This window comes from Staurois parvus, unplaced genomic scaffold (genome assembly GCF_062004578.1).
Source record: "Staurois parvus isolate SC_StPar_1 unplaced genomic scaffold, SC_StPar_1.0 ptg000191l, whole genome shotgun sequence".
In the NCBI taxonomy this organism is placed as follows: Eukaryota; Metazoa; Chordata; class Amphibia; order Anura; family Ranidae; genus Staurois; species Staurois parvus.
In genome coordinates this window covers 1,975,119-1,998,628 of record NW_028317987.1, presented here as the reverse complement: position 1 = coordinate 1,998,628, position 23,510 = coordinate 1,975,119, and the positions used below count along the sequence as shown (strand labels likewise).

General features: G+C 45.7%; 2 protein-coding genes across 2 annotated transcripts in view; one reads left to right on the top strand and one right to left on the bottom strand.

The window, feature by feature from the left end:
- Positions 1-23,510, bottom strand: part of LOC149461848 (uncharacterized) — a 59,528-nt gene that overhangs the window by 18,058 nt on the left and 17,960 nt on the right. The gene's annotated exons all lie outside the window — the stretch shown is intronic.
- On the top strand, positions 19,455-20,997 carry LOC149461849 (uncharacterized). Its single transcript, XM_089677635.1, has one exon. It carries the CDS (start codon positions 19,465-19,467, stop codon positions 20,668-20,670), a length of 1,206 nt encoding a protein of 401 aa, XP_089533761.1. The 5' UTR covers positions 19,455-19,464; the 3' UTR covers positions 20,671-20,997.

The following is a 23,510-nucleotide window of genomic DNA, read 5'->3' as shown; positions in this document are numbered from 1 at the left end:
ACTCCATACTCATCCTCCTCTTTATACTCTTCTTTAACATCAATATTCTCATCCCCGAGGATTCCACTCTGAAAGATATAATAAAACATTCATTGTAACAAACATGCTGTGTATAAATCACAACTACCAATAATTGTCATCATCTACCTGATGATGGTGAGGGATGGTGTGACCTTCCTGTGTGGAATCCCGGGAATACAGAGGACGGGGACATCTCTCTGGTGGGTTCCTGTAGCTGGGTGACTCCACCATGGTGTCCTGGTACAGATCTTTGTGTTCTTCTAGAAGCTCTGACTCCTCCATCCCCCCATCCTCATCCTCCTCCTCTTTTATCTCTTCTTTAACCTCAACTTTAGGATCTCTCAGGTTTCCACTCTGAATATATAATAAAAATGACATCAATGGTAACAATGCAGATAATGTACAGATCCTAATGATACTATCAGTGATTGTTCCTCATCTACCTGATGATGGTGAGGGATGGTGTGACCTTCCTGTGTGGAATCCCGGGAATACAGAGGACGGGGACATGTCTCTGGTGGGTTCCCATGACTGGATCCATCTGTAGGAAACACACACACTGACTGAATCCATTGTTTCTATGTGTTTATCAGATGATGGGGGATCTAGGTGGATCCTCCGTACTGCTCTCTCCTTTACAATAAAGTCTCCTCTTACCCGGTGATGTGAGGGGCGGCTGATTGTCCATCATGACGTCCTTGTAGAGATCCTTGTGTCCTTCTAAATACTCCCACTCCTCCATGGAGAAATAGACAGTGACACCCTGACACCTTATAGGAACCTGACACACACAATGATACAGTCACCATCCAGACACATCCCTTGTCTGTTACTGGAGAATGTCCCAGAATTCCCGGCACCGCTCACCTCTCCTGTCAGCAGCTCCATCATCTTCTTGGTGACTTCTAGAATCTTCTGCATGTTGTGTCTCTCAGGGTTTAGGGAGTCACATGGAGGCACTGTGATGGTCATATGATCACCTGACTTCAGAAGAGGAAATCTCTGTATTGAGGAACCAATAGGAATATCATGTTAGATTCCCAGAATCCTCCTCACCTCTCCGGTCAGGTCTGTGTTTTATTAATAGAGATGAGAGTGATGTCATGTGACCTCCCAGAATCCTCCTCACCTCTCTGGTCAGGTCTGTGTTTTATTAATAGAGATAAGAGTGATGTCATGTGACCTCCCAGAATCCTCCTCACCTCTCCGGTCAGGTCTGTGTTTTATTAATAGAGATAAGAGTGATGTCATGTGACCTCCCAGAATCCTCCTCACCTCTCCGGTCAGGTCTGTTTTATTAATAGAGATAAGAGTGATGTCATGTGACCTCCCAGAATCCTCCTCACCTCTCCGGTCAGGTCTGTGTTTTATTAATAGAGATAAGAATGATGTCATGTGACCTCCCAGAATCCTCCTCACCTCTCCGGTCAGCAGGTAGATGATCTCCAGGGTGAGGTTTAGTATCTTCTCAGTCATGTGACTCCGGTCCTCCTCCATCCTCATTGGTGCCATCATGTGATCTATACAGGTCTCCTTGTAGACGGATAACTTTGGGAAATGAAAGTAAGAATTACACTCACCGGCCACTTTATTAGGTCCACCTTGCTAGTGCCAATAATATCTCCCCCCCACCATGACACCACCAGCCTGAACCGTTGATACAAGGCAGGATGGATCCATGCTTTCATGTTGTTTAGGCCAAATTCTGACCCTACCATCTGAATGTCGCAGCAACCAGTCTGCCCATTCTCCTCTGACATCAACAAGGCATTTTCCTCCACACAACTGCCGCTCACTGGGATATTATCCCTTTTTTGGACCATTCACTGGAAAAACTAGAGAATGTTGTGCGGGAAAATCCCAGGACATCAGCAGTTTTTGAAATACTTAGACCAGCCTGCCTGGCAGTAACAACCACACCACATTCAAAGTCACTTAAATCCCCTTTCTTCTCCATTCTGATGCTCAGTTTGAACTTCAGCAAGTTGTCTTTGCCATATCTAGATGCCTAAATGCATTGAGTTGCTGCCATGTGATTGGCTGATTAGCAGTTTGTGTTACCCAGCAATTGAACAGGTGGACCTGATAGGGTGGCCAGTGAGTGTATTTGGATGGTATTGGTCACACAATAATAGGATGTGGATGTGAGGGGGGAATAGGAGGGTTGCTGGACATCTAACCACCTCAATACCGGACACTTCCACCCCCTTCCTGACCAGAACACTTTTCAGATGTCAGTGCTGTCGCAGTTTGGATGACAATTATGCGGTCATATACAGTACTATTCTAGATGCTGCCTAGTCTGTGCAAAAATTGTGTCCCATTCCCAACGTGTCCAACTGCATGAAAATCCATCCAAATTCAATATAAATCCCTCATAAATACTGAATAGAAAAATAAAATCATCAATATTAATAGTTCTTTTATATCAGTTGATGTGCTTGTGCCTCTCCAATCACACTGCGCCAACCGACCGTGCGGAATAAAGTGCCTTGTGCTCCTCCAATCACACTGCGCCAACCGACCGTGCGGAATAAAGTGCCTTGTGCCTCTCCAATCACACTGCGCCAACCAACCGTGCGGAATAAAGTGCCTTGTGCCTCTCCAATCACACTGCGCCAACCAACCGTGCGGAATAAAGTGCCTTGTGCTTCTCCAATCACACTGCACCAACCGACCGTGTGGAATAAAGTGCCTTGTGCCTTTCCAATCACACTGCGCCAACCAACCGTGCGGAATAAAGTGCCTTGTGCCTCTCCAATCACACTGCGCCAACCGACCGTGCGGAATAAAGTGCCTTGTGCTTCTCCAATCACACTGCGCCAACCGACCGTGCGGAATAAAGTGCCTTGTGCTTCTCCAATCACACTGCACCAACCGACCGTGCGGAATAAAGTGCCTTGTGCTTCTCCTTTCATCAAAGTGCAGATCTCGTGCTTCCCTCCAGTGCCCCCCTCCAGTGCTCCCCTCTGGTACTCCCCCTCAGTGCTACCCCTCCAGTGCTGCCCTCCAGTGCTCCCCTCCAGTGCTCTCCTTTCAGTGCTCTCCCTCCCCCACCACAGGATGTGGACTCTTACACTGGAATAAGAGTCCTATGTGCTGTGTCATGGTCCTGGTTAGTCTGGAGCTTGTAGTCCTCCTGGATGATTGTGTACAATTCCCCCCCCAATATATCATACAAGTGATGGTTCATCTCATGATGTATGCAGGGAGGAGATAACAACAATCACCCACATGGTGTCATTCCATTTATTACAAACTTCCTTTACAGCAAACCATATACACTCACATTTGTATATAATATACAAGCAAAATGTCCGACCGAAAGTGTCCCATCCACATGAGTCTCACCATTCGGGAATTACATCACCGCAGCCGTCACTGACGCATTTCCCCTCCTCTAGGGGGCTGTAAGAGGATTGGCTGCTGGTGGTAGATGGTCTTATTTATACTGTGTGTCTCCATATCTCCGAGCCCACTTCCCCTTCCTGTCCTAACCCGGTGTCACCTCCGTTTCCTCCCGTGGCCTTGCGTGGTCATGCAACACTGAACCCAAATGACATTTGTAACATTTTTTAGACAGATAGAGCTTTCTTTTGGTGGTACAGTATTAATTCACCACTGGGGGGGTCATTTATTGCTAAACAAATGAAAAAAGACTAAAAATTTTGAAGAAAAAAAATTTTTTCTTTGTTTGTTATAAAATTTAGCAAAAAAGCTATTTTTCTCCTTCACTGATGGGCACTGAAAAAGCTGCAATGATGAACAGGCACTGATGGGCACTGATATGCTGCACTAATGGGCACTGATATGCTACACTGATGGGGCTGCACTGGTGGGCACTAATAATCAGTAAATGTCCCCTGTCACAGGAAAGCTGGGAATTGTTTTTCCTTTCCTTTCCTCAGACAGTGACAGCGCTGAGGACAGGAAATCCCAATAACCGGCTTTTGTTAACATGTGATCAGCTGTGATTGGATACAGCTGATCACATGGTAAAGAGACAACATCATTGGATCTTTTCCCTGATCAGGGATGTGTTGAGCTCCCCACCAATCACCATGCTGCGTCCCCCTCCACCTGCACAGCAAGAGTGGGAGGACATCATACAACGTCCTTCCAGAAGGAGAGAGGTCCTGTCCGCCGTCATTGTACAATAGGCCGGGTGGGAACCAGTTCAGGACTTCTGTCCTCCTGGGAACACATTTAGTTTGGACTGTTTAGTGTTTGATGCATATTTGAGGTCCCGGGACCCTCTTGTCCTGTCAGATCAGAAATCCCCTTTTCTCTGTTGGGTTTGTTTGGTCTCTGAACTGGTTTTGATGAGTTTTAGATCTGCAGACAAGGAATGATAAATACGATCCTTCCTATGACTTGTTTGCTCTGAGGCAGTGCTGTGAGGTCAATGTCGGGTCATCATGAGGTCCAGGGAGGGGAACTTGATGACTATTGACTAGAGTTGCCTGATAATCAGGATAATTGGAAGAACTCCGACTGCAAGGCTCCAATCTCCGGCAGCCTGCTGACTGACAGGAGTGATGTCACTGTCACTCTCTTCAGTAAGAGAAGGGATTGGATTGGATAGCAGGAGGATGGTGCTGGTGGAGTAGAGAGCTGTGGGGGAGGAGTCTGTTCTCTTCCCTCCAATGGCAGCCCAGTGTGGGTAGGAGGAAAATGGGGGGTTCTCTTGGTTGCCAAGAATTCTCTGGAATCCAGGACATTGTACAGAGTGGTGGTGGGTTCCTGGGGCTCTGAATTCCAGCACCGGGCACTGCCAGAGCCTGTGTCATGGGAGGTATTGAAGTGTCTCCTGAAGATGTTCAGCACTGACCCCTGACTACCTTTTAGGCAATGCTGCAGAAACAGACATCCTCTAAGAAGAGTGCCCACCAAGGGCCCAGAGTCCTTCAACTGCTCTTCCTCCTTAAGGCCCCGAGCTCCACTACCCTTCAGGGGCCCCAAAGTTCCTTATCTGTAGTACCTCCTGAGAGACCCCTCAGCTCCTCTACTTCCCTCAGACCCCTCAGTATTTCCCTCCCTCTGACACCAATGATGGAACATATTCTTCATGGCCGGCTGGGGAATGTTTCCTTCCTCCTGAGCAGCAATGTAAGGGGCTCTATGCTCCATACTCCTGACCCCGGCACTCCATCATTGTGTTGGCTGCATAGTGTAATGATTGCCCATTGGCTGCCTGTGTAGTGTCATCATTGCCCTTTGTAGGCCATGTATGGTCAGGATGGTCCTTGTCTTGTCTATTTATTGTCAGTGCTGTTTGTTTAGAGGACCATATTACTAGAATTTATCTCCACAATGAGGAGAATGTTCCGGCCCCGGAAGTGGGGGAATGTTCTGCCCCTGAAGGGGTTCATCTGGGTTCCCACACTATATATGTGTGTATCATCATCTGCTGGAGATAAAAGATGTCACAGTGACTATGGAGGAAGAGGACGGACATGACTATGGAGGAAGAGGATGGACGTGACTATGGAGGAAGAGGACGGCTATGACTATGGAGGAAGAGGACGGATGTGACTATGGAGGAAGAGGACGGACGTGACTATGGAGGAAGAGGACGGACATAACTATGGAGGAAGAGGACGGACGTGACTATGGAGGAAGAGGATGGATGTGACTATGGAGAAAGGGGACGGACGTGACTATGGAGGAAGAGGATGGATGTGACTATGGAGAAAGGGGACGGACGTGACTATGGAGGAAGGGGACGGACGTGACTATGGAGGAAGGGGACGGACGTGACTACGGAGGAAGGGGACGGACGTGACTACGGAGGAAGAGGACGGACGTGACTACGGAGGAAGAGGACGGACGTGACTATGGAGGAAGAGGACGGACGTGACTATGGAGGAAGAGGACGGACGTGACTACGGAGGAAGAAGACGGACGTGACTATAGAGGAAGAGGACGGACATAACTATGGAGGAAGAGGACGGACATAACTATGGAGGAAGAGGACGGACGTGACTATGGAGGAAGAGGACGGACGTGACTATGGAGGAAGGGGACGGACGTGACTACGGAGGAAGGGGACGGACGTGACTACAGAGGAAGAGGACGGACGTGACTACGGAGGAAGAGGACGGACGTGACTATAGAGGAAGAGGACGGATATAACTATGGAGGAAGAGGACGGACATAACTATGGAGGAAGAGGACGGACATAACTATGGAGGAAGAGGACGGACGTGACTATAGAGGAAGAGGACGGACGTGACTATGGAGGAAGGGGACGGACGTGACTATGGAGGAAGGGGACAGACGTGAATAGGGAGGAAGGGGACTGACGTGACTATGGAGGAAGAGGACTGACGTGACTATGGAGGAAGAGGACTGACGTGACTATGGAGGAAGAGGACGGACGTGACTATGGAGGAAGAGGACGGACGTGACTATGGAGGAAGAGGACAAACGTGACTGTGGAGGAAGAGGACGAACGTGACTGTGGAGGAAGAGGACGGACGTGACTGTGGAGGAAAGGACGGACGTGACTGTGGAGGAAGAGGATGGACATGACTGTGGAGGAAGAGGATGGACATGACGGTGGGTTACTGAGTGTAAATAGAAAGTAACATCTTATTCCCTCCTAGATTGTAAGCTCCGAGGATCAGGGCCCTCAAATCCCTCTTGTATTGATCTGTATTGTCTCCCGTTATATTGTAAAGTGCTGAGCAAACTGTTGGTGCCATAAATCCTGTATAATAATAATAATAACATCTTATTACCTCCTCTGCTGCCATTTTCACCTTCTCCTCTCTACTTCCTGTCTGTACCTGACATCACTTCCTGTCTGAACCTGACATCACTTCCTGTCTTCCATACAGACTTCCTGTCTGGGTAGAAGTGAGATCCCCACCTTGTGGAGCTCAGAGGAACTGCAGCCCCGAGAAGCGTCTGGTAGTGTGACCCCGGCCTTGTGCTGGGTGTGTATGGACTGTAGATCCTTATAGAGGGGTCACCTCCACTCCCACCAAGGGGGACAGAAATATATGACTGCTCGGGGGAGGGGTTTTGGCCCCTTTGATTTTGCAGTAACATTGATTGCAGATTTAGTCCTGTAGAACATCTGGTATATGGATACAAAGCCCCCCAGCTGGGAGTAAAGGGTGGAAATGGCTGGTGACCCCCAGATTTGGGCAATGATGTCATCACTATAAATGGATAAAACCCGCGCTATGTGTAACAACTCCAAACCTACAAAAACCTTCTAGCGGACTGCTGCTGTAACAAAGGGAAGGATTCCCTGTCATCTAGAAGAGCATTATGTGTCACAGCGCTGTCCTATTGTGTGTGCACAGAAATCATCACAAATACACTACAAATATGTGGAGACATTCAGAGATAAAGAGCTCGGGGCTCCAAATCCTATTCTCTGCACATCCACTGCTTCCACTTTACACCCACTTCATTGGTCTTATGGGGTTTATCAATAAATGAAGGAAACTGAACCGTGTGCAAATCCATCCACAACATAAAGTGCTTTGTGCTCAAGATGCTGCTCCCTGCACATCCACTGCTTCCACTTTCCACCCACTTCATTCATCTCATCAGATTTGCTGCTATAGGAAATCATCTCAAATCCTGTGCAAATCCATGGAGACAGACAATATTGTGTGCTCAGTATAGTGTTCTTTGCAAGTCCACCGCTTCCACTTTGCATCTACTTCAATCCACTTATTTTACTCCGAAAATCCACCAATCAGTGAAAAGTTGATAAGGTGTGAAAGTGCTCCGCCCTCCAAACTGTGTCAGCTGTAGTGTAGCCCCGCCTTCTTCCACCTCTTGTACACGGGATGGTGAGGGCGCCCCCTAGTAGTGCTTCCCCCTCACCACACCAATAGGACTCCCAGCTTTTCAGCTCCCAGAGTCAGAAACATCCTTCACACTCTCCTCATCTCCGATGGTAAAGGAACCGGATCCTCCTCGCTCACTCCTGCAAGTCTGCTGCGGGTTCTGTCAGTCTCCCTCCTAGACTCCGCCTCCGACCGCCATTCCAGCAGGAGCTCCGCCTCTAAATACACACTCAGGGAGGAGAGAAAGGGGAACCCGGCATCTTGTGACACCTTTTATTACATGGAAATACGAAAATCAACGGGACTAATGCAATCACATTTACTGCAAAATCAGAGGAGCCAAAACCCCTCCCCCGAGCAGTCAGGCTGCAGGAGATCCGCTGAGACATAGAGAGGGAAATGGGAGCTAATAGGCTGCGGGAGATCCGCTGAAACATAGAGAGGGAAATGGGAGCTAATAGGCTGCAGGAGATCTGCTGAGACATAGAGAGGGAAATGGGAGCTAATAGGCTGAAGGAGATCCGCTGAGACATAGAGAGGGAAATGGGAGCTAATAGGCTGCAGGAGATCCGCTGAGACATAGAAAGGGAAATGGGTGCTAATAGGCTGCAGGAGATCTGCTGAGACATAGAGAGGGAAATGGGCGCTAATAGGCTGCAGGAGATCTGCTAAGACATAGAAAGGGAAATGGGTGCTAATAGGCTGCAGGAGATCTGCTGAGACATAGAGAGGGAAAAGGGCGCTAATAGGCTGCAGGAGATCTGCTGAGACATAGAGAGGGAAATGGGTGCATTTTAGGCTGCAGGAGATCTGCTGAGACATAGAGAGGGAAATGGAAGCTAATAGGCTGCAGGAGATCTGCTGAGACATAGAGAGGGAAATGGGCGCTAATAGGCTGCAGGAGATCTGCTGAGACATAGAGAAGAAAATGGGAGCTAATAGGCTGCAGGAGATCCACTGAGACATAGAGAGGGAAATGGGAGCTAATAGGCTGCAGGAGATCCGCTGAGACATAGAAAGGGAAATGGGTGCTAATAGGCTGCAGGAGATCTGCTGACACATAGAGAGGGAAATGGGAGCTAATAGGCTGCAGGAGATCCGCTGAGTCATAGAGAGGGAAATGGGTGCTAATAGGCTGCAGGAGATCTGCCGAGACATAGAGAGGGAAATGGGTGCTAATAGGCTGCAGGAGATCTGCTGAGACGTAGAAAGGGAAATGGACACTAATAGGCTGCAGGAGATCTGCTGAGACATAGGGAAATGGGAGCTAATAGGCTGCAGGAGATCCGCTGAGACATAGAGATGGAAATGGGTGCTAATAGGCTGCAGGAGATCTGCCGAGACATAGAGAGGGAAATGGGCGCTAATAGGCTGCAGAGGATCTGCTGAGACAATGAAATGGATGGATGTGCAGACACTCCCAGAAGATGATGTCATTATGAGTGGATTGATATATATTTTTGCATTGTCCCCCCCAGAAGGATCAGGTTTGGCGGGATCGCTCTCATTAGCTATACATTTGTATTTTGTGTTCTGTGTTTGTAAGACTTTTCTATATGTAATAAGAGATGTTTGTTGAACAGTTGGTTACATAAGAGTTACATTTATTTCTTCTTCCTTTATTCAGTAATGTTTCATCTCCCGTAGTATCCCTGTAAGGCAGTGTTTTTCAACCTTTTTTGTGCAAAGGCACACTTTTTTCATGAAAAAAATCACGAGGCACACCACCATTAGAAAATGTTAAAAAAATTTACCTCTGTGCCTATATTGACTATATATAAAGTAATTCTCTTGAATAGGAATCAAACACAAAGAAATTATTTTATAATTACTTTATTATGAAATAATAAAGTATTTTATAATTGGACCCGGGGGCCGGACCAAGAGTAGATGAATGATGTGTATGTGTCATCCATAGTAAGTATAGTAATATTCCCCCATAGTAAGCATAGTAATTAATCCCCCATATAGTAATTCATCCTCCATATAGTAATTCATCCCTCATATAGTATTTCATCCCCCCATATAGTATTTCATCCCCCCATATAGTATTTCATCCCCCCATATAGTATTTCATCCCTCATATAGTAATTCATCCCTCATATAGTATTTCATCCCTCATATAGTATTTCATCCCTCATATAGTATTTCATCCCCCATATAGTATTTCATCCCCCCATATAGTATTTCATCCCCTCATATAGTATTTCATCCCTCATATAGTATTTCATCCCCCCATATAGTATTTCATCCCTCATACAGTAATTCATCCCTCATATAGTAATTCATCCCCCATATAGTATTTCATCCCTCATATAGTATTTCATCCCCCCATATAGTATTTCATCCCTCATATAGTAATTCATCCCCCCATATAGTATTTCATCCCCCCATATAGTATTTCATCCCCCCATATAGTATTTCATCCCTCATATAGTAATTCATCCCTGATATAGTAATTCATCCCCCATATAGTATTTCATCCCCCCATATAGTATTTCATCCCTCATAAAGTAATTCATCCCTCATATAGTATTTCATCCCCCATATAGTAATTCATCCCTGATATAGTAATTCATCCCCCTATATAGTATTTCATCCCCCCATATAGTATTTCATCCCTCATATAGTAATTCATCCCTGATATAGTAATTCATCCCCCTATATAGTATTTCATCCCCCCATATAGTATTTCATCCCTCATAAAGTAATTCATCCCTCATATAGTATTTCATCCCCCACAGTACTATTCCCCCCCCCCCCCTTCTAGTAAGCCAAGTCCCCCGTGTCAATTCACTTACCTTTTGCGTTCCTCTCGCTGTCTTCCCGCGCCGTTCGGGTCTTCAGGGCGGACTGTGAGAGGAGCCTAGCTCCCCTCCCCTCACGTTCGGCACGCTGCCCCGCCTACACACATCCTGACAGCCACATCCGCAAGCCGGATTAAAAGGTCCGCGCGGACTTTTGGGGCTGCCAACCGAGAGGAGGCAGGGGAGCGGCCGACCGAGAGGAGGGAGGGGAGCAGGCGCCCGGCACACAGAAGAGCCGCATTAGACTGGGTAAAGAGCCGCATGTGGCTCGCGAGCCGCGGCTTGCCGACCACTGAATCATTAGATTCTAATGATTGGTCTATTTGTGAGCCGAAGCCACATGTTACAGATGAAATTGGAATTTTTCCCACGGCACACCAGAGAATATCTCACGGCACACTAGTGTGCCGCGGCACAGTGGTTGAAAAACGCTGCTGTAAGGTACATATTATACAGGAAGGGGGATTATGGGATGGATCTCGGGGCTGCAGTTCCTCTGAACTCCACAAGGTGGGGATCTCACCTATACTCACACAGGAAGTCTCTATGGAATGCAGACAGGAAGTGATGTCAGGTACAGACAGGAAGTCTCTATGGAATGCAGACAGGAAGTGATGTCAGGTACAGACAGGAAGTGATGTCAGGTACAGACAGGAAGTTCCAGATGAGAGGCGAGGCGGGAAGAAGTATAGAGGAGACGTTGGTGGAAGTGGCAGCAGAGGAGGTAATAAGATGTTATTTCCTATTTACAACAAATGTATATAAATCTGAGGCTCTTTTAGGAATGTTGGGGGTTTAAACAATGAAAGGGGCTTTATAGCAACTCAAATGTGTAATATGTGTAACATTGTTCTGTTTATCTCCTCCTCCCCTCCCCCGCCTGTCTCCAGCACTGCATTCCAGGACTAGCAGGGAGGGGAGAGACCTTGCAGTGTAATGAGAACTGATTGGCTGCTCCTCAGGAAAGGGGAGTGTCTGGCTTATCCTTTCACTCCCAGAGCCATTTTTGCATTTTTTGCACATTTAAAAAAATCACTTTATCTTGAAGATGACACAAAACCCCCAAAATATCGATTTTCTGAAAGTAGAGACTTTAGAGAATAAAATAGCGGCAGTTCTATTTTTTTATGTCACAAAATATTATCACAAAGTCTAGGAAATGCCAAATTTCAGTAAAAAATACACTTAAGCTGATTTCAGGGCACAAAAAGCAATAAATGACCCATTTATGTGTAAAATATAAAAGCCGAGGTTGCAGCGAGTAAATAGATATCCAACATGTCAAACCTTAAGTTGTGTGTGCTGAAATGGTGACAACCTTTAGTCCCCGGTATTATCTATAGGGGACACATTTATAGCCCCTTCTAGGTCATCAGTATAGAGTACGGAGGAGGTCTGCTCCTAGAATTATCCTCTCATTCTGGTGTGACCGGCGATATGTAACGTGTATCACAATCAATGTTATCACGTGTAGGCGCTCCAGCGTGTGCTCTTACATTTGGGTGCGCATATATGTGGGGGTGGGGGGGCCTCAAAATGTTTTAAAGGGAGGAGTTATGTACTTGGGTGTAACTTTAATTGTTTACAATTAAAAAAAACATTTTTACTTAAGGGGACAAAGTCCTCTATGAGATGACTTTTGATGACAGGTTCTCTTTATTGAGACATCCAGGGTCTAAAAGACCCCCAATGTCTCCCCTGTACTCCATTGGATGTAATGTAGAGCACATCGCACCGCATTACATTCTTTGCCGGCCTTGATGGTCGGGAAATCTGTCATAAAGTCACTTCTGGGTCAGGACAAGAAGGGAGTGAACGTGTCCGCTCTCCTCCGCCCCCTCTACCCTCCGACACCCGCTGACCCGGACCCACAGATGGGCAAGCAGAGCCGGGGAAGCATAGTAGGTACAGGAGAGGTTCACACACACGGGGTGGCAGAGGCTGGCACCTGAAAGGAGAGCCCTGCGGCTTGCCCTCAGCAGGGATAAAGATTAAACACAATACTTGCCCGGCCCCCAGAACTACATATCCCGGGCGTCGGGTGATGTAAAGTGACCATCCCTGCATGATGAGCCGACATTGACCTCACAGCACTGCCTCAGAGCAAACTAGTCATAGGAAGGATCAGATTTATCATTCCTTGTCTGCAGATCTAATACTCATCAAAACCAGTTCAGGGACCAAACAAACCCAACAGAGAAAAGGGGCCCCGACCTCAAAATTGTAGTAAACACTAAACATTCCAAACAAAATGTCTTCCCATGGGGGGAGTAGTTCTTCAATGTCCAGCAACCCTCCTATTCCCCCCTCACATCAACATCCTATTATTGTGTGACCAATACCATCCAAATCATTCTTACTTTCATTTCCCAAAGTTATCCGTCTACAAGGAGACCTGTATAGATCACATGATGGCACCAATGAGGATGGAGGAGGACCGGAGTCACATGACTGAGAAGATACTAAACCTCACCCTGGAGATCATCTACCTGCTGACCGGAGAGGTGAGGAGGGTTCTGGGAGGTCACATGACATCACTCTTATCTCTATTAATAAAACACAGACCTGACCGGAGAGGTGAGGAGGATTCTGGGAGGTCACATGACATCACTCTTATCTCTATTAATAAAACACAGACCTGACCGGAGAGGTGAGGAGGATTCTGGGAGGTCACATGACATCACTCTTATCTCTATTAATAAAACACAGACCTGACCGGAGAGGTGAGGAGGATTCTGGGAGGTCACATGATATCACTCTTATCTCTATTAATAAAACACAGACCTGACCGGAGAGGTGAGGAGGATTCTGGGAGGTCACATGACATCACTCTTATCTCTATTAATAAAACACAGACCTGACCGGAGAGGTGAGGAGGATTCTGGGAGTCTAACATGATATTCCTATTGGTTCCTCAATACAGAGATTTCCTCTTCTGAAGTCAGGTGATCATATGACCATCACAGTGCCTCCATGTGACTCCCTAAACCCTGAGAGACACAACATGCAGAAGATTCTAGAAGTCACCAAGAAGATGATGGAGCTGCTGACAGGAGAGGTGAGCGGTGCCGGGAATTCTGGGACATTCTCCAGTAACAGACAAGGGATGTGTCTGGATGGTGACTGTATCATTGTGTGTGTCAGGTTCCTATAAGGTGTCAGGGTGTCACTGTCTATTTCTCCATGGAGGAGTGGGAGTATTTAGAAGGACACAAGGATCTCTACAAGGACGTCATGATGGACAATCAGCCGCCCCTCACATCACCGGGTAAGAGGAGACTTTATTGTAAAGGAGAGAGCAGTATGGAGGATCCACCTAGATCCCCCATCATCTGATAAACACATAGAAACAATGGATTCAGTCAGTGTGTGTGTTTCCTACAGATGGATCCAGTCATGGGAACCCACCAGAGAGATGTCCCCGTCCTCTGTATTCCCGGGATTCCACACAGGAAGGTCACACCATCCCTCACCATCATCAGGTAGATGATGACAATTATTGGTAGTTGTGATTTATACACAGCATGTTTGTTACAATGAATGTTTTATTATATCTTTCAGAGTGGAATCCTCGGGGATGATAATATTGATGTTAAAGAAGAGTATAAAGAGGAGGATGAGGAGTATGGAGTGATGGAGGAGTTTTCAGAAGGACACAAGGATATGATGGAGCCACCTAATACCAGGAACCCCCCAGAGAGATGTCCCCGTCCTCTGTATTCCCGGGATTCCACACAGGAAGGTCACACCATCCCTCACTATTACAAGGTTGGTGGGATGGAGAATCTAGAACATGGATTCATAAAGACAATGTGTGGATATTTTATATGATCTTACATTTTACAGATGATATTTTCTCTCATTTCCTTGATTTAGAGTGGAGATCCAATCGATATAGAATTTGAGGTGAAAGCAGAAGAAGAAGAGGCGTATGTGAGGGATGATCAGCAGTCTATGGAGGAGGATGGAATAACGGGGACATTTATAGAGGAGGACACTCCTACAGAGATCAGCACAGGTGGGTCATGAACACTAAATCCATTCCTCCACCCATACTGCTCACTGATTGGTCCAGAGTAGGGCGGGGACTGGGTGATATCAGCCTGTAATCCCCTGGTCACTTTCCTGAGCTGTGTTCCCCGTCCTGTATTCCTGGATTTCTCTCGGATAATCTTCCTTCTCTGTGCTGCAGACACAATTTATGTATCTAGACTGGATTTATGGAGGTTCTGGGGTTCAGCTGGAAGCAAAATGTTGATTTTTACTCTAAGCATTGCATAATGTAGGCACCCAGGACATGTGACTGGGGTCTCCTGCCTTGTGCCTGACTCTTCCAGGCCCTTCAAGGTCCTTCTCTGTTATCTGCTGGCTGTGCCGGGTGGAGGGATATGTCTGTAGTGTCTCAGACCCAAGTCACTGAGTGCAGTCTCAGGAGATAAGAGACAAGCAACCCTTTAAGGACCTTTGATTAATGAATAACAATATTATGAGTCCTGACCCCTGCACTATATACTCTATGTTGTACATTACATACTCCTGACCCCTGCACTATATACTCTATGTTGTACATTACATACTCCTGACCCCTGCACTATATACTCTATGTTGTACATTACATACTCCTGACCCCTGCACTATATACTCTATGTTGTACATTACATACTCCTGACCCCTGCACTATATACTCCATGTTGTACATTACATACTCCTGACCCCTGCACTATATACTCTATGTTGTACATTACATACTCCTGACCCCTGCACTATATACTCTGTGTTGTACATTACATACTCCTGACCCCTGCACTATATACTCTGTTGTACATTACATACTCCTGACCCCTGCACTATATATTCGATGTAAATAACATCATTCTGATACTATATAGTCCCGGGGTGTTAAAATTTTTGAAATAATGACTTGTCCACGGAATAAATTGGTCTCCAATCTACTTGTCCCTCATGACAATCTACTTGTCCAAATAAAAATAAAATGTAACCCAAACCGTATTAGGAATGTCGGGATTATACAATCAGAAGGGGCTTTATGGTGACTTAAAGGTGTAATATTTTTACCATTGTGCTGTATATCTCCTCCTCCCCCCTACCTGTCTCCAGCCCCGCCCCTGAGGACTAGCAGGGAGGAGAGAGACATTGTAGTGTAATGAGCACCGATTGGCTGCTCCTCAGGAAAGGGGAGTGTCTGGCTTATCCTCTATCCCTTTCACTCCCAGAGCCATTTTTGTGTTTTTTCTTCTCAAGTTTAAAAAATTATTTATGACCTGAAGATGACACAAACCCCCCAAATATGAGATAATATATATTACCGCAACAGTTCAGTAAAAAATACAAGTAAGTTTTTTTAGGGCACAAAAAAGCAATAAATGACCTATATTTTGTAAAATATAAAGGATGAGATCGCAGCGAGTAAATAGATATCCAGCGTGTCAGACCTGAAATTTGTGCGCACTCGTGAAATGGCGAACTTCAGTGCCCTATATTATCTATAGGTGACCCTTTCAAAGCCCCTCACAGGTCATCAGTATAGAGTACGGAGGAGGTCTGGTGCTAGAATTATCCTCTCATTCTGGCGTGTGCGGCGATATGTAACGTGTATGGCAATCAACGTTTTCATGTGTAGGCGCTCCAGCATGTGCTTTTACATTTGTACATGCGTATATGTGGGGGGGGGGCTCAGTTTTTCTTTTGAGGGGATGTTATGTGCTTGGCGGTACCTTTTAATATTTTACCATTAAAAAAAATTACTTTGATGACAGGTTCTCTTTTTTGAGACATCCACGGTCTAAAAAACCTCCAGTGTCTCCCCTGTACTCCCCTGGATGTAATGCACTGCACACCGCACTGCATTGCATTCTTTGCCGGCCTCTATGGCTGGGAAATCTCAACCGGCACCCAGAATTGACATAATGGGGTTAAATTACTAAAGCTGGAGAGTGCAAAATCAGACTCACTTCTGCATAGAAACCAATCGGCTTCTAACCTCAGCTTGTTCAATTAAGTTTTGGCAATACAACCTGGAAGCTGATTGGCTTCTGTGCAGAATTGAGTCTGATTTTTGCACTCTCCAGCTTTAGTAAATAAACCCCAATGTGACTTCTGGGTCAGGACAAGGAGGGGGAAAGACGTGTCTGATTTCCCCCCCCAGCCAATGGCAGTGAACTGGCCCTGGGCTAGCAGATGGGCAAGTGGAGCCTGGGAGACAGTAGATGGGGAAGGTTCATGCGGGGGGTGGGAGGCTAGTATTATAGGCTGTGTGGAAGTTATTGGCGGCAGCGCTGCCGCCAAAATACTTTCACCTGACAGGTGAGCCCTGCTGCTTGCCCACAGCAGGGCTAAGGGTTCAACAAAACTACCTGCCCGGTGCCTGGAACTACATATCCCAGCATTGGGCGATACAATTTCAACATCCCTGTAGTCTTATCTGTTGTATTTTATACAATATGTTGTACGTTACCTCCTCCTGACCCCTGCACTATATACTCTATGTTGTACATTACATACTCCTGACCCCTGCACTATATACTCTGTTGTACATTACATACTCCTGACCCCTGCACTATATACTCTATGTTGTACATTACATCCTCCTGACCCCTGCACTATATACTCTATGTTGTACATTACATACTCCTGACCCCTGCACTATATACTCTATGTTGTACATTACATCCTCCTGACCCCTGCACTATATACTCTATGTTGTACATTACATACTCCTGACCCCTGCACTATATACTCCCTGTTGTACATTACATCCTCCTGACCCCTGCACTATATACTCTGTTGTACATTACATACTCCTGACCCCTGCACTATATACTCTATGTTGTACATTACATCCTCCTGACCCCTGCACTATATACTCTATGTTGTACATTACATACTCCTGACCCCTGCACTATATACTCTATGTTGTACATTACATCCTCCTGACCCCTGCACTATATACTCTATGTTGTACATTACATCCTCCTAACCCCTGCACTATATACTCTGCTGTACATTACATACTCCTGACCCCTGCACTATATATTCTATGTTGTACATTACATACTCCTGACCCCTGCACTATATACACTATGTTGTACATTACATCCTCCTGACCCCTGCACTATATACTCTGTTGTACATTACATACTCCTGACCCCTGCACTATATACTCTATGTTGTACATTACATACTCCTGACCCCTGCACTTTATACTCTGTTGTACATTACATACTCCTGACCCCTGCACTTTATACTCTGCTGTAAATTACATACTCCTGACCCCTGCACTATATACTCTATGTTGTACATTACATACTCCTGACCCCTGCACTATATACTCTATGTTGTACATTACATACTCCTGACCCCTGCACTATATACTCTATGTTGTACATTACATCCTCCTGACCCCTGCACTATATACTCTATGTTGTACATTACATCCTCCTGACCCCTGCACTATATACTCTGCTGTACATTACATCCTCCTGACCCCTGCACTATATACTCTGTTGTACATTACATACTCCTGACCCCTGCACTATATACTCTGTTGTACATTACATACTCCTGACCCCTGCACTATATACTCTGTTGTACATTACATACGCCTGACCCCTGCACTATATACTCTATGTTGTACATTACATACTCCTGACCCCTGCACTATATACTCTATGTTGTACATTACATACTCCTGACCCCTGCACTATATACTCTATGTTGTACATTACATACTCCTGACCCCTGCACTATATACTCTATGTTGTACATTACATACTCCTGACCCCTGCACTTTATACTCTGCTGTACATTACATACTCCTGACCCCTGCACTTTATACTCTGCTGTACATTACATACTCCTGACCCCTGCACTATATACTCTATATTGTACATTACATACTCCTGACCCCTGCACTATATACTCTGTGTTGTACATTACATACTCCTGACCCCTGCACTATATACTCTGTGTTGTACATTACATACTCCTGACCCCTGCACTATATACTCTATGTTGTACATTACATACTCCTCACCCCTGCACTATATACTCTATGTTGTACATTACATACTCCTGACCCCTGCACTATATACTCCATGTTGTACATTACATACTCCTGACCCCTGCACTATATACTCTATGTTGTACATTCCATAGTCCTGACTTCTGCTCTCCCCCCTCCCCCCACTGCTATATATACACATAATATAGATTCTTTTGTTCCCCCCATTTCCTCCCAGCTGGACATTTTATATCGGATGATGTGATTGGAGCACAGACTTTTACATGGTGATAATAATGTGATAACATCCTCCAACTTTGGACCCTTAAACAGAAAGTGATAATGAGGGAGGAGTCAATACCCCAATGATGGTGGTCTTCAGGATCAGTCCAGTCTTCATCTTGGCTGTTCTCCCCCCATCCTCACTCTCTGACCTCTGGTGGGGCTCAGCCCCGCTGTTCTTCATGACTAAATCATGGACTAAATAAGGAAGTGCAGTACTTCTTGTGTTGGGAAGATGGCGATGAGTGATAGAGGGGGTTGGGACCCTCGTCCTATAATCCCCTCATCACTGTCCCTCCTATAAAAGACAGTTCTGGTTGTTTCCTCCCTTTCTAAGGTCCATGAATAAAGAAATGACCTGGTAGGAGATCAGAGGAGCCATTTCCTAGTTCCCTTGAGGGTGGAATTGTAAGCTCCCCAGAGACCAAGCTGCCTGATGTGGGCGGAGTCCTGGTTTGGGGGAACCAATCAGCTCCTGTCTAGTAATCCTCTTTGTCTTTGTATTTTAGTCCATGGCCGGGAGATGAGGAAAACCTCCGAGGATTGTCTCACTTTGTCTCCAGACTGGAAAGTAGAAGATGAGGACATCACACAGTATAGTCCAGGAGAAAACCCGGCTCCCTCCAATGTCCATCTGGCACCACCCAGTGTAGATGGACCATCAGATTCCTCGTATCCTGAGGAACCTCAGACTGTGCGGGACCGGGCCGGCCTTCCAACAGGGAAGAGGTTCTGTTCTAAATCCAAACTTAATGTGCATGAAAGATCTCACACGGGAGAGAAGCCGTATTCCTGTCCTGAGTGCGGGAAATGTTTTTCACAGAATTCCTATCTTCACACACATCAGAGATTTCACACAGGGGAGAACTCATATTCCTGTCCTGAGTGTGGAAAATGCTTTTCAATCAAGTCCAATCTTAACACACATAAAAGATCTCACACAGGGGAGAAGCCGTATGCCTGTTCTGAGTGTGGAAAATGTTTTTCATTTAAGTCCAGACTTCATCTACATCAGAGATCTCACACGGGGGAAAAGCCATATTTCTGTCCTGAGTGCGGGAAATGTTTTTCACAACTGTCCTATCTTCACACACATCAGAGATTTCACACTGGGGAGAAGTCATATTCCTGTCCTGAGTGTGGAAAATGTTTTTCAATCAAGTCCAATCTTAACACACATAAAAGATCTCACACAGGGGAGAAGCCGTATTCCTGTCCTGAGTGTGGAAAATGTTTTTCAGAGATGTTCATTCTTCATAAACATCAGAGATCTCACACAGGGGAGAAGCCGTATTCTTGTCCTGAGTGTGGGAAATGTTTTTCACAGAAGTTCAGTCTTCATCGACATCAGAGATCTCATACGGGGGAGAAGCCATATTCTTGTCCTGAGTGTGGGAAATGTTTTTCCCTGAAGTTCAATCTTCATGATCATCAGAGATCTCACACTGGGGAGAAGCCGTATTCTTGTCCTGAGTGTGGGAAATGTTTCTCACAGAAGTCCAGTCTTCACAGACATCAGAGATCTCACACAGGAGAAAAGCCATATTCCTGTCCTGAGTGTGGGAAATGTTTTTCACAGAAATCCTATCTTCACACACATCAAAGATCTCACACGGGGGAGAAGCCGTATTCTTGTTCTGAGTGTGGAAAAGGTTTTTTAGAGATGTCCTGTCTTCATAAACATCAGAGATCTCATGCAGGGGAGAAATCACTTTCCTGTCCTGAGTGAGGGAAATGTTCCTCACTGAAGTCCTGTCTTCCTGTACATCAGGGGTCCCACACAACCCTGGAGGTGTATTAGTGCCTTGAGTGCGGGAAATGTCTTCTAGATGAATGTTGCTGGACATCCCAGCTCTCATGTGGAGAAGAAGCACACCCTGATATACACCTCAGATATACTCCATGGCTGATCTTCATCATGGAAGAAACAGTTCATAAGGAGATGAGAGGCCCCCAAAGACACAGATGAAGTGTGGGACCGGGTTGGCCATTGATAGCAGGGGAAGAATAAAAATGTAGTCCTGACCTAGAGCACTGAGCTGACTTTTCATTGGGGTGCAGCCTACAGTGCAGGAAATGTGTATTTGATCCCCTCTGATGATGAATGTTTGCCCCTCACAATGAAATGATCGGTCTAACAATGGAATGTTCGGTGTAACACTGAGAGACAGAATACAACAACAAATTCAGCAGAAATGCGTCTAACAAATGATGACGGATCTGCATGTTCATGAGGGAAAGAAGGATTTGATCCCCTATCATTCAGCAGGATTTCTGGCTACCAGGTGTCTTTCATACAGGTAACAAGCTGAGATTAGAAGCAGTCTCTTAAAGGGAGTGCTGCTAATCTCATTGTGTTACCTGTATAAAAGACACCTGTCCACAGGAGCAATCAAACCATCAGATTCCAAACTCTCCACCATGGCAAAGACCAAAGAGCTGTCCAAGGATGTCAGGGACAAGATGGTAGACCTACACAAGGCTGGACTGGGCTACCAAACTATGGCCAAGCAGCTTGGTGAGAAGGTGACAACAGTTGGTGCAATCATTCACAAATGGAAGAAACACAAAACAAGTGTCAGTCTCCCTAGGTCTGGTGCACCATGCAAGATCTCGCCTCGTGGAGTGTCAATGATCATGAGAACAGTGAGGAATCATCCCAGAACTACACGTGAGGATCTTGTCAATGATCTCCAGGCAGCTGGGACCACAGTCACCAAGAAAACAATTGGTAACACACTACGCCGACAAGGACTGAAATCCTGCAGTGCCCGCAAGGTCCCTCTGCTCAAGAAAGCCCATGTCCAGGCCCGGCTGAAGTCTGCCACTGAACATCTGAATGATGCAGAGGAGGACTGGTGGGAAGTGTTGTGATCAGATGAGACCAAAATCCAGCTCTTTGGCATCAACTCAACTCGCCGTGTTTGGAGGAGGAGGAATGCTGCCTATGACCCCAAGAACACCATCCCAACTGTGAAACATGGTAGTGAAAACATTCTGCTTTGGGGGTGTTTTTCTGCTAAGGGGACAGGGCAATGTACCGTTTAATCTTGGGTGAGAACCATCTTCCTTCAGCCAAGGCATTGAAAGTGGGTCGTGGATGGGTGTTCCAGCATGATAATGACCCGAAATACACGGCCAAGGCAACAAAGAAGTGGCTCAAGAAGAAGCACATTAAGGTCCTGGAGTGGCCTAGCCAGTCTCCACACCTTCATCTGATTGAAAATCTGTGGAGGGAGCTGAAAGTTTGAGTTGCCAAACGTCAGCCACCAAACCTTAATGACTTGGAGAGGATCTGTCAAGAAGAGTGGGCCAAAATCCCTCCTGAGATGTGTGTGAACCTGGGGGCCAACTCCAGGAAACGTCTTACCTCTGTGATTGCCAACAAGGGATTTGCCACTAAGTACTAAGTCATGTTTTGTGAAGGGGATCAAATCCTTATTTCCCTCATGAACATGCAGATCAGTCATTTGTTAGACATGCGTTTCTGCCGAATTTGTTGTTGCTATTCTGTCTCTCAGTGTTACACCGAACATTCGATTTAGACCGATCATTTCTGTGTGAGGGGCAAACATTCAACATCAGCAGGGGAGCAAATACGCATTTCCTTCACTGTATGTCTACATATGGGGTCTGGGTAGAGGGGAATCACCGGAAAATATTTCTACTCTTTGATTTTGTGCAAATTGTTTCTGTTTTCACTTTGAAGGGCGATATTATGTGTGGTTTGTAAAAGGGATTGGCCCAATAGATACCACCCCACTTAGAGAATAGATGAACTAATATGACCAGCATTCATTCAGCCATGTCACATTTTTGTCTTTTCATACAGGGATTTCCTATGATCATTGGCTCCATCTAGTGGCCATAATGTATTGAACTGTTTTTGCTGATTGAGGCATTTTGGAGCCTCACTATGGCCACTAGATGGAGCTGACGATTATAGGAAATCAGTGTTTATTAAAATATGGCCAGAATTTGTCATGGCTGGACACATGCTTGTCTCTCTCCCCCAACGTATTTTTTGTTTGCTATGTTAGGGGTGGAGTCATACAAATGCTGGAGATCACACTCATACTTTTATGAGCACAGTAGTTATTAATGAACATACATTGAATTAAACCTCAGGATTAAACCAACCATTGATTTTAAACAAAAAAACCCTATTTGTCCTTTAGATGGCGCTAGAATCAGTAATTAGCTCCACCTACTATATGAAAGGATTAATAGTTCACTCACTTTTGCTCTGTGCCTACTAACTGGTTTGTTGTACATACAAGATGTTCCTGTGGGATGTGAATGCTGGTATCTATGCACACATTTCTTGTTTATAGAAATCACAGAGGTCACTATCCTGTTGTATTTTTGTTATGACGCGCCATGGAGTAGTTTACTGAAATCTCTATTCTGTATTCTGATTGGTGCTTTATGGAAACTGCCTGAAATATGCCGCATTCTCATTTATTACTTAAAGCTTGATGAATAATAATGAAGTCACATTTTGCATCACACATCTAGATGTCTGACTTGCATTATTCCCAAAGTACTTTGAACAGGATGTTTGTATGG